This window comes from Alosa pseudoharengus, unplaced genomic scaffold (genome assembly GCF_046254945.1).
Source record: "Alosa pseudoharengus isolate Yale_2024_CS ecotype anadromous, Long Island Sound unplaced genomic scaffold, YU_APseudo_1.1 YU_APseudo_1.1_scf_14, whole genome shotgun sequence".
Classification (NCBI taxonomy): domain Eukaryota; kingdom Metazoa; phylum Chordata; class Actinopteri; order Clupeiformes; family Clupeidae; genus Alosa; species Alosa pseudoharengus.
Window position 1 is genome coordinate 33,247,516 of NW_027468609.1, and position 12,083 is coordinate 33,259,598.

Here is a 12,083-nt window from a genome sequence, read left to right on the forward strand (position 1 = left end):
AATAAACTGTAATGATTGAGACCACTGAATGCCTCTAAATGTCACTATAAATCTAGTTTGGGAATATCCTGTTGGTAATTCCTTGAGTTGGGTCTGCAAATATCTGAGTAATTTTTTTGTCTAGGTCATTTTGCATTAAGAGACTACAGGACAGACTTTGTTATGGAATATCCAAACAGGCACATACACACCTTGGCTGCATTTGCAAAGACAGTGCTTGGGCCTTGCACTGCCAAACAAATAAATAAATAAGAACACATAAAAATAAAAAATAATAAGATAAAAAATCCCACCCTATGTTGACATACCCTTGTGTCCAGATATTGCATCAGAAAATCTGTTGGTCTTGTGGCTGGCAACATAAATATGACTTTAAATTATGGAAACCAGAAGGTTTGATGTCTCCGCGGCTCATTTGAAAGTTGTTTTGTCCAGTCCTGCTGCTGAACTAAGGGTAGAATCTGCAAAATGTCACTGAAGCAGCAGACACTGAGACACACCTACTGTACAGTTTAGCAAAACTGTGTGTGTGTGAGAGAAAATGTGTGTCTGTGCTGTGTCTGTCATTGTGTCTGTGTGACTGTGTCTGATACACGTCTGTGTTTGTGTACGCACGTGTGTTTGTGTGTGTGTGTGCGTGTGCGTGCGTGCACTTGGTGTGTGTCTGTGTGTGTCAAATGTTTGCCTGTTGGGGGAAGGAATCATGACTATGGGATGACTTCTATGACAGGAGGGGGAATAAAGTCAGTCAAGCCATCTAGCGGGGTGTCATATCAGTGGTTGCATCATAGTTACACATTATTCCTCTGTGTTTGCCTCATTCAGTGATAATCAGAGCATCCCCAACATGACTCAAACATCAAAACACAGTGGTTCTATGTTGCCATGTCTGTCTGAGAATAATACAGTATTTGTGTTAAACATATTTCCATTGTTGCTTATTATGTGATCTTAATGCAATTGCCCTTAGCCTTGTACGGTATAATACAATAAAGATGACTGAGTATAATTCACAGTTGATGAATGCATATTTAGCTTCATTGATTTAAGATTTTTTTAAGTTAAGGTGATTCTATTATATGTCCTTTTTTTTTCTTGAGGCGTTTTCTCTTGCAAGATTAAACCAAAAAATACTACAGTGAAGAAGTAGATGTGACTCTATTGTAAGAACATGGAAGCAGATTGTAAACCGTTGTGTTGGAAGACAATGATTCTTTTTATCTTCTTTTAAAGAACTAGTGGAAGTTTTATTGTTATAATGTGACTTGACCTGCTTTTGTCCTAATATTGTTTGATTTTGTTCCAGTTGTTAGATACGTTCTTTGCTGTGATACTCTGCTGTGTACTCTGTGACCTTCCCACGTCTGTGACTGAGAGATGTGGCGTTTGTGTTGTAACAGGGTGAAGCTGAAAGACGGCGTGGCGTTTCTTGGGGCGCGGGCCAGTAACCCCACTCAGTGGACCGTCAGTCAGGACGCGCGGAGCGAAGGCCACCGGGTTGTGACCTTACACTGCCGCAGGAAGGACGCCAACTTTGGCCAAAGGTCAGTGCTTTACCAACTCACACACACTCGCGCACACACACACACACACACACACACACACACACACACACACACACACACACACTACCCTAATGGCACCCTTCTTCTATTCCATCAGTATCTCTTGTTTTCACTTCATGTGAAAAAGAGTCTCTCAGTCAGAAGAAAAGAGATATCCTCCCCTCTCTCTCTGATTGAAAGCAGAGATTTCAGCTCTTGGCTATAAAAGGAAGAGGCGTCGTGAAAAAAGAAACCCGTGGCTGTTCCTCTGATCTTGCCATTTCTCTTACCATGCCCACAGTTGAGAAAAAGTGCAAAAAGTTAAACCCTAATGCCCAAAGTTACAAAAGTTGCCATCTCCTTTGGGCATGTCTCCCCCATTCCGCATCATCCTCTGATCAACCCATATTTCAGCCAGCCCTTTGGAATTCTGGGTTTAGAATGTGCAACCAGTCCAGTTGTGGTCTTTTTTCTCTGACCACTGCATCGCACAACACTGCCTTTCCGAGTCAACTGCAAACACTTCCTTCCGTCCCACTTTCGCCTCAGCCGGGCGGAATGAAACGATTGAGCCCCTGTGCCTTTTTGATAGACAGCTGTGCTTCCTTATGCATATACGACACTCATCATCTCCCCAGACGAGTCCTTTGGTGGCATTTACATACGTAAATTAATCTCAGGAATGTGACTGTTAAGCCCGAGTAAAGGACTGGGTGGGGAAAAAAAGAGGTTTACTTCGATGTTAATTAAGTTGAGATTTTTGTGCTTGATGCTTTTTTTCCCCTCGCTCCCCAAAAAGGCAATTTGCATTACTCCAACATTTCCTGACATGTGTCACTTTGTAGATTAAGCTTATAGGAGAGAGAGGAAAACATTTCACAGCTTGTGAGCCTCAGGAGGCCATTTTGTTCTGACAAGAAATTAAAAAAGAGGGGGAAAAAAATATAATTTGGACCCACTAAAATTGCTGCCTATGTGCATGAGTCATCTTTCATTTCACAGTTTGATTTGATCTTTTTTTTTTCTATTCTCAGTGAGATTCATATTTTGTCTTAATATTGAGACTTATAAAAGAATATAACGTGTGTTAAGATATCATCCAAAGGTAGTGTTGGATATTACACTCGCTCCAAGAGCCAGAGAAGGCACCGGAAGCTCCAATCCATCTAGTTAATTCAGCCTCATGCATGAAGCATGCTTAAAGCACAGCCTAGAATATTCAATGCCGTGCGGATTCCCTTGGCTCCGTCCCTGCAGAGGTTTCCCCTGGTGGACTCAGGGAAGGGCAGCAGCCCGTCATGACTTCCTCCGCCCGGGTTTATCAGAGCGAGCACAGAGGGGTCAGCCTGACCTGAGTCAGGTCTCTTACGATAAAAATGACTTTCCAGATTGTCTCAGCTCTTAAGCATGTGTCATGCGAATCCAGCTTTCCTCTAAATGAGGTTAAGTTTGAGAAACATTTTTGTATAAAAAAAGAGAAAAAATGATGAGGTAGGACGAAGGTTATCATGAGTGAAAGCTGCTCAGCTCATCCGCTCCAGCAGAGGAGAGGTCATTATAACACCATGATGTATAAATTAGCCGCAATGTTGGCAGAGCGGGCGTCTACTGCTGTCCCCGAGGGGAGGAAGTATCCGTAATGAGTTGCGGTATTTCAGCTCTCCTTGCTGAATTTCTCTCTCCCCCTCTCCATCTCCCTCTCTCTCTCTCACTCTCTCTTTCTCTCTCTGTCTCTCTCTCCCTGTCTCTCTCTCTCTCTGTTTCTCTCGTTCCTGCTCTCTTTATCTCCTTCTCCTCATCATAGCCCTAATGAGATCCGAAAAGAACTTGCTCAAACAGTTCTCAGTTACTTTTGTGGATGCCTAGATTAGGCTTGCCAGGGGTCGGCTCTCCTGCGCCGCTGCTCGGATGATTGAGTCGGGCTGAGGGAGTCACGGGATAGATAGACAGGTGGAGATGTGGAACTCTAGGTTCCGTTCATTCTCTCTCTTGCCGCTCTGTCTCTCTCTCTCTCTCTCTCTCTTTCTCTCTCTCACACACACTTACTGCCTCTCTCTCTCAATATTCTTTTTGTCTTGTCAGCAGACTGATGAGAGATGCAGAGTATAATCTACAGTAAGTAGTCTTCCATATTTGATGTAAAGAAATCATCAAGTGGGAAATGAAATGCACACCAAGTCATTACTATAAATAATTTCAAGCTCACACTGTCCTTATTTGATTGTATTGAGAGCCTTTCCAAGCTTGAGAGGGTTGACAACACTGCTTTGTTAGGCTAGTGCATGAAGCCTTAGTTATATACCTTTGCACTGTAATGATAGATAGATAGATTGATAGATAGATAGATAGATAGATAGATAGATAGATAGATAGATAGATAGATAGATAAAAACTTTAATAATCCCCAAGGGGAAATCCGAACTTCCAGTCACTCAGCACAATGGTACAAATAACAGTAGGAAAACACATCAAAACCCAAAATGTATTTAAAGAAATATAATTTAAAAAAAGATAGATAGTTATTGAATAAATATAAATTGTAGGATAGTGTTGTTTATGTATGAATGTAACTGCTAAGGCCATCATAAAGTCAATTAATACTACTGTGCTATCCTATAGTACTAATTAAGTGTGCTGTCAGTTTCATAACAATACATATGTATTTAAAGGTTTTATGTACTAGATGATTGTCCTCTCACACATTTTGATGTGTTCTCCCATTTCTGGTGAGAATCATAAGACACACAGGAGGCAACAACTGACAAAATTATGGCCCCTGAGATTAAACATGTGATAGTCGATGTCTGAGTGTCAGGATTTGCCAAGTAAGCATCAAAGTATCTCGAATCTCATCTCTATCAAACGCGAAACGAATCCATCATCCAAATGTAGGATATGACCAACCCATAATACTCGTTTTTTTACTCGTTTTTTTAAATTTCATTCAGTGTCTTCTCACAGCCATCCCTCTATTTCTCTTTGAGCTCCCTGACTTGATCTTTCTCTCTCTCTCTCTCTCTCTCTCTCTCTCTCTCTCTCTCTCTCTCTCTCTCTCTCTCTCTCTCCCTGCATGGTTCCACTAAATGTTTTTATATTCCTCTCAAACGGGCTGTGAAATGAGGGATCAGTTCCTGGTGCAGTGAGCAGATATGCTTCCAGTGAGAACAACCCTGAATTCACACACGCACACACACACACACACACACACACACACACACACACACACACACACACACACACACACACACACACACACACTCACATATACACCCTTCCACACACACACACACACACACTCACATATACACTCTTGCACACACACAAACACACACACACACACACACACCCTTGCACACACAAATAAATGTGCACCCTAACTCACACACATATGCATGTGGCACACATACATAAAAATGGCAGTGCACAACCACTCATGCACAACCCATAAACAAATAGACATTTATACAAACACACTCATAACACCACATTCTTATAACCACTCACATTCTTTATAATCACACACTCTTGACTTTCCTCGGGCAAAAGCACATTCTCTAAGCCATTATACCGTCCTCAAAGCCCCTATTTCCCAAACCTAAAGAGAGGAGAACAAAAGCTTGTGTCGTGCTGAGAAATACAGTGCTTAAGAAACAGTTGAGCTGGAGAAAAAGAAAAGAATCCCGAGCAACTAAACCAAAACTATACACAATGTATATTGTCTCCCGGCAGCCTTTATTATGGAAACCCCTGGCAGTAAATCAAGACAGAATAACAATTCCTCCTAGGCTAATAATACAATGCATTGCCTCTTAAGCCTTATTGATTGGCAGCATCCCTAAGAAACATTTCCTGAACTCATCCCTCCCAAATATGCGCAGTTGTCCTTTTCCAGTATTAAATGACATGAGTGAGGGGTTCTTTTGTCTTGACGTATCAACTAGAATTGCAGTTGTAGTGGTATTTAATTCTCAGAAGGTTCATTGTATCATGTTCATGTTGTAGAGCATGTCTGTCCTTACTGTTTTTGACATGGACGTTTTCTCCTGCCCCTAAGCAGGAGGTGGACCAGTCAGATGGTAAAATGGGGTATTTTGTATTTTGAAAATCTAATTAGCAAGCATAACAAGCAGCTGGTACCTACTATTCCAAGATGCTCTGACTCTTAAGATGAAAATCAACCCCAAATGGACATGTTAGTCCTCATGTATACCTCTGGCCTGTATCTCAAAGAGCGGCATAGAGCAAGGCAATCCATCCCAATATGTGATGTGCCTCACTGTTATGCTTCTAAAACAAAGTGCCATACCTTTCTTGTCTATGATTTCTTCTGTTCCTTATCTGGTAGCCTACCTGTGCCTTCGACCCCTCCATTTGTAGCGTCAAGAGATGACTCACTAACATTCTAAATGTCGCACCATTCTAGTATAGTCTAACTCATTTACTGCTGGCATGGAAGAGATTGAAGGTTTGATTGCAGGTGGGATTTTATGTGCTTTGCCCACTTCCATAATATTGTTTGGACCAAGCTTTAGGGCACTTGTCATCTTGAGTGATGTGTTTTAGTTTAGTTAAAATAGTTATACATCATAAGCTTCTGCTGAGTGTGTCGGAGAAATACATCTGTGTCATATATTGAGCACATGGATTCCAGAGCATCAGATTCAAACTTGGAACGTTTAGAATTAACAAACCAATAATTCAGCATGGCTTCATCACATTCTGTTGACTCTTCCAGCAGGAGCAGCCTGGGCAAAGTGATGAATATTGTATGTTGTTGTTTTTGAGGTTTCGACAGTTCACTTGTGTCTCTCTCGGGTGATGGATCCTCAGCCTTGTAACACTAAACGGACATGCAAGAAAAAGAACTGATCATCCCACAAACTGCACTGCATTTATAAACCGCTTGCTGGGGATGTTGATGTCAAGACACCCTAAACATGTCAGGGTGTAATTTGTTTGCATGCGACTTGCTCTCGGTTTTCCTCAAGAGCATTTCATTTGGATTCCAGACATGAGTCTGGGAGTCCATCTGTCAGGTATCGTTTCCCATGCAGCATTCTGATAAGAAATCTCAGTGACGGCGACGGATTTGTGATGAACTTGAGGGATGGCTGAGGGGAAACACTTGCACGTTCGTGCATGTAAACAGCAACACAACACACACACACATATACACACATACACACAACACACACAGATACATATATACACTATAAATACACACACACACACACACACACAAGCATTCATCACAGTCAATGCATTTTGATTGTGAGGAATTTCACTCTCCTGCCGAACAGATCCCAGCTGCTGATAAACCACAGACCGCATGTTCCATCCACTTCCTTGCCTCACGGGCTGTCAATGTCAGTCAGTCGGTAAATTGGGGATGAATAATTCCCTGGGTGTGTGTGTTTGTGTGCGTGCTTGGGGGAGGTGGGGGTAGGGTGTTTGCATTCCAACACTTAAGAACAAAACAATACCCACCTCTGGCTGCTGCGTCCTTCCCAGTTCTACCTCGACGACACTGCGGTCCTTCCCTTGGCTCTAATCCATTAGCGCCCCCGCGCCGTCTGGATGGGTTAATTAGCCAGGCGGCCTTCCCCTGACCCATGGCGTGACCCCGCTGCTCCCACCTCCGCCACTCCACCTCATTAATCTGCCAAGGACGCCACGAGCCCCCGGTTCCTGCTTCCTGGGGCTCCCGGCGAAGAAAGCTTGCTGCTCCCCGTGGGTCACTCTCCCCGTCACCCAGCTGTCTCTAATAAAGCCCCCCTCTAACACGGCATGGGGTTTGTGCACTGGCCGCTTCTAAAGACTCCACGCCATGCCAAGGTCACTTGACACGAACCCCCCCCCCCATCCCCCTCCTGTCCCCTTTGGCGTGGGAAGTGGACCGCTGCCATTCATTTAGTGGAGTAGTGGCCAGTCATAAAGCATGGTGTACGCCATTGATCCTGTGGACACGTCCTCTCTTTAACCCCCTCTGGGTGCTTTATTATATTTTTACGATCATGTTTTTTAAAGCTGAGGTGCCCTTATAGGATTATGTAGAGGGCTTGCCAGTGGGGGCGTCCGTGGCGGTGTACAGGCGCATATCTTCTAATCATCGCTTGTGTAAGATGATGCCACGAATCAGTGGTGTGCGAAAAGAGATGCTATTTTGGCAGCTCTCCCATCGGGCTTGGTGTGGCCAGGACAGTAGTTAATGTGACCTTGACAACACCCATCAGAGAGCGTTGTCAAGTCATGACCTGATGCAATAAAGCTGCCAAAAAGCTCTCACTGCAGCCTCTGAGTTTGCTGAAAATGCTTAGATGCGAATGATATCATGTTCTAGGAGATCTCAAGAATCCTGGGATTGATTGATTGATTGATATCTAGAGTAACAGCTAATCCACAGGTCAGAACTGAATGGCATATTCCATATACGATCATCAGTGTCCTGGTAAAAGTGTCTGCTAAGCACCAGATTTATTTTCTGCATTGAGATGTCTACAGGTGTCACATCAGGCTGCTTATCGGTGTCATGGGCTGTTGGCCTTGGGCTGACCTGCCGCTCCCACACCTGACCGCTTACCCCTCTGACTCACTGAGACTCGATAGGCGGGGGGGGGGGGGGGGGGGCTTCTATTGAGTGTTGTTAGGTGGCCATTGCCTTGTGAAGTGACTTACATTTTATTGAAAGCCCTGGCACTCCCAAAGGCGGCTGGCACCTCCACCATGGCAGAAAAAAAGCGCTATTTAAGTAAGTCGGTGTGTCGTGTTGTTTGCTTGGATGGTGGTGGTGTGTGTGTGTGTGTGTGTGTGTGTGTGTGTGTGTAGGTTACATGTGTTGCTTGCATGTGCGTGTGTGTGTGTGTGTGTGTGTGCGTGCGAGGCAGAGGGAGAAAGAGCTGGCTGCGGTTGGCGATATCCAGTTGCTGCAGGATGGCGAGGATTAAATTGCCACCCTGGATTCTTACCCTCTGTCTTATCGCAAGAGGCCAGCCTGGTTCTGCTGACACCCCCAGCTCCTCCACCTACCCCCCAACACCACCCGCTCCCACCCTGCTTCTATCTGTGGGCTCTCCAGCACCACTGCAGAGCTGAACACCGCCAGCACTTGCGTTGCAAACACAGATAAAGATGGCGTGTGAGAGAGAGAGAGAGAGAGAGAGAGAGAGAGAGAGAGAGAGAGAGAGAGAGGAGGAGGAAGAGTGTTTGGGAGAGGAGGGAGGAATTGAGAGGAGTGACGAGCGAGAGGCAGGTGACTGGGTAGTGCGGGAGGAAGAGAAGAGAAAGGAAGAAGAAAAGAGACGGAAGAGAAATGGGCGGAAAGTAGAGAGCAAGGGGCGAGGTGGAGGCAAAAGAGTAATGGGAGACAGAGGATGGTGAAAGAAGAGCGTGTGGAGAGGAGGTGAAGTGGCAAAAGGAATACGGAGAGCAGAAGAAAAGAGAGAAGAGAGAAGTCAGGCGGAGGGGGAGAGAGGGGAGCCGCGAGGTGACTGTATGAGGTGAACTGTATGAGGTGAAACTGAGAGGAGCAGAGGTTCAAGCACGTCTAATATCCATCCAGTGTTGTTGTCACGGAGGTGGAGGGGGCACCATGGAAACACATTCTCCATTCCACACACATGCGCTAGCCACTGAAGGGCCCGGGAGTGGGTGGGCGCCGTGTAAATCAGACACGCGTGTACAGCACACACATACGCAAACACACACACACACACACACTCTCTCTCTCTCTCTCTCACTCTCACACACACACACACACAACCACACACACACACACACACAACCACACACACACTCTCTCTCTCTCTCTCTCTCTCACTCACACACACACACACACACACACACACACACAACCACACACACACACACAACCACACACACACTCTCTCTCTCTCTCTCTCTCTCTCTCACTCACTCACACACACACACACACACACACACACACACACACACACACACACACACACACACATACATACATACTCACACACACACACACACACACACACACACATACATACTCACACACACACACACACACACAGACACACACACACACACACACATAGGCAGAGGCAGAGATTAAACTCCCTCTATTGCATTAAGAGTTGGGACGGCCATTTCTGGAGCTTCATTAATGATGGCAGCCCTCTGCAAATAAATCAGCCTCTTTTTTTTTCCCTGCAAATTTTTTCTCATTTATTATTCCATAGGCTCAGCCCACGGCCCCCTACAAGCGCTTTATGATTGCACAACTGTGCAGGCCCCCTTGCACAACTCATCCAGGATTCATATGCCACTTGCGCAAATTAAATAATGTGTGATCGATGCCCTAAATCCATCTAACGATCACGCCTGTGACGGCCAACGTTACAAATCCCCCCTTTTCTTTACCAGAGCAGGGGGAGTGGGCTTGTCATCCCTGCATTAGGGCCCCTTCATGTAAGTACATAAGAAATGCAGGCTTGATTGTGGAGGCAAACAAAGAAGAGTAATGGCAGACAATTAATATGCCGTGGTCCTCCACATGTAGCGGCAGCTGGGAGAGCACGCGGGATGGAGATGCGCTGTGCACGCCCAGATGTGATGTACATGCTAAACAAGCAGGCGCTACTAATAGACACATTCAGGAACAGGGGTAGACATCACCGTAAACATGTGACTGAGCGTGCACACACACACACACACACATGCACACACACACACACAACACACATTTGACCATGAAAGAGAACGATGTGAGGGGAATTAAAGGGGCATCTTTTTTTTTCAGCTGCCATAGTACCTGTGATGAATGAGTGGCAATACAAATATTGGGATGCAACTGGTTTACAAACACATAGAAATGCACACACACATACACACACACACACACACACACACACACACACACACTGTACACACACACACTTTTTGGGACATCTGATTTAAGTCTAATTTACTGGCCTGAATGCATTTCAGGTGGCCTTGCATTGGGCGATGGTATCACTGATTAGCGATAGGGGTTTGTGGGATTGAAGTGGAGGTAGCGCATCTCCTTAAAAGCATGCAGGGCTGAGGGGCGACATTGGTGAGGCGAGGGTGGGGGTGTGATTCAGGGTGGGGGCTGGGGGGGGTCGGCGGTGTCTGAAGTGGTATCAGGCCATTCCTTCTTTAACTCCTTTCATATTTTTGCCTATTTTTTTTTGCTATGTACTATGATGTACTGTGATGCAAGTGTTGAAGCAGCAGCAGTTGACGTTTCCTAAAAATAAGCCTTGCTGCATACAGTATGTTGCACCCAGCATGTGTCCTCTCCAGCCAGTAAAATATGCATGCAGCTACGAATTTGTCAGGGGTGTTCCCTAGTTTATAGCATGCTGCAACATGTGTTTATAGAAAATAACTCTGATCTTTTTTTCTTCCCGAGCGAGGACAACAGAAAGGAGAAAAACATTAAAAGTGAAGGACATTAGTGGGAGATCAGTTACAGAAAGTACAGGGTGACTCACTCACAGCAGTGCCTCTGGCCAGTATTACCATATCCAGCAAACAATCCATCAATTTGGTTTAAATTGTACAAGAGCTATTTCCATGGTATGTACACATCCATAATGAGCTTATGAATATGGCGAAGGGGTATGGTGGCACTGCAGCAGAAATCTGCATAGTCCAACAGGACAATAGCCCAAATTACATCTGAGTTTGCATGAGCTCATTCATCAGGATGGTAATAACTGCACTGAGAGAGAGAGACATAGAGAGAGAGAGAGAGAGAGAGAGAGAGAGAGAGAGAGGGAGGGAGAGGGAGGGAGAGGGAGGGAGAAAATATATGTGTGTGGGCTTAGCAGTGGGTATATGCCCATGACAGAGCACTGGTCCAGACAAATTTTTAATTTTTGTTCTCATCGTTGACATTAACTCCTCCCTGTTCATACTTTATTACAAATGGGAGAGAAGTGCCTTGAGTAAGAGAATTAGATATTCATCTTTTGGGGCCCTTCCTCCCTCACACCGAGACACACACACATGCTTACTTAAACTGTTGAAATATTATTTTACGACCAGCTCTGGGACAGTAAATTGAATCCACCATGCAGACCATTACTAATGAAAAGTAGAACTTGCGTATGCAAAAAACTTTTATCTGGAGTCTGAAACCGATATCAAGGAAGGAACTCGAGAATATTTGCACTTACTGGATAGTCTGTATTTGACTGTTGCGCGCAGAGAATGCATTGGAGGGGAAAGCAAGTAAAAGTTCCTTTTTTTGGGGTCTCTGAGACAAAAAAAGTGGATGGTAGCAGGCCGACTGGCTGCAGTTTCAAAGGGAATTATTTAATCCCCATATAGCTCAGCCTCAGTCTCGCTACATTTTGGAAGGTATCTTGCCTCGTGGCCCCAAACACTTGATCATGCTCAAGTGCCGCCCTCTAGCTAGGCATGCATACGGCTAGCCCTTTAGCAGCGGATGGATGGTCGTGCTGCACTGGACTTGTTTGTCCTTGTGCATGTGTTTGTGTCGGTATGAATGCATGATTCATGTGGCACATGCAGTCATGT

At 45.0% G+C, this 12,083-nt stretch overlaps 1 protein-coding gene across 1 annotated transcript in view; it reads left to right on the forward strand.

Annotated features, from left to right (window-relative positions):
- LOC143122657 (transmembrane protein 132D) overlaps window positions 1–12,083 on the forward strand; it is a 115,487-nt gene that overhangs the window by 54,915 nt on the left and 48,489 nt on the right. The window contains exon 3 of the mRNA XM_076283438.1: window positions 1,401–1,544. Within this exon, the coding sequence (XP_076139553.1) occupies window positions 1,401–1,544 (144 nt within the window). The remainder of the gene's footprint in view (window positions 1–1,400; window positions 1,545–12,083) is intronic.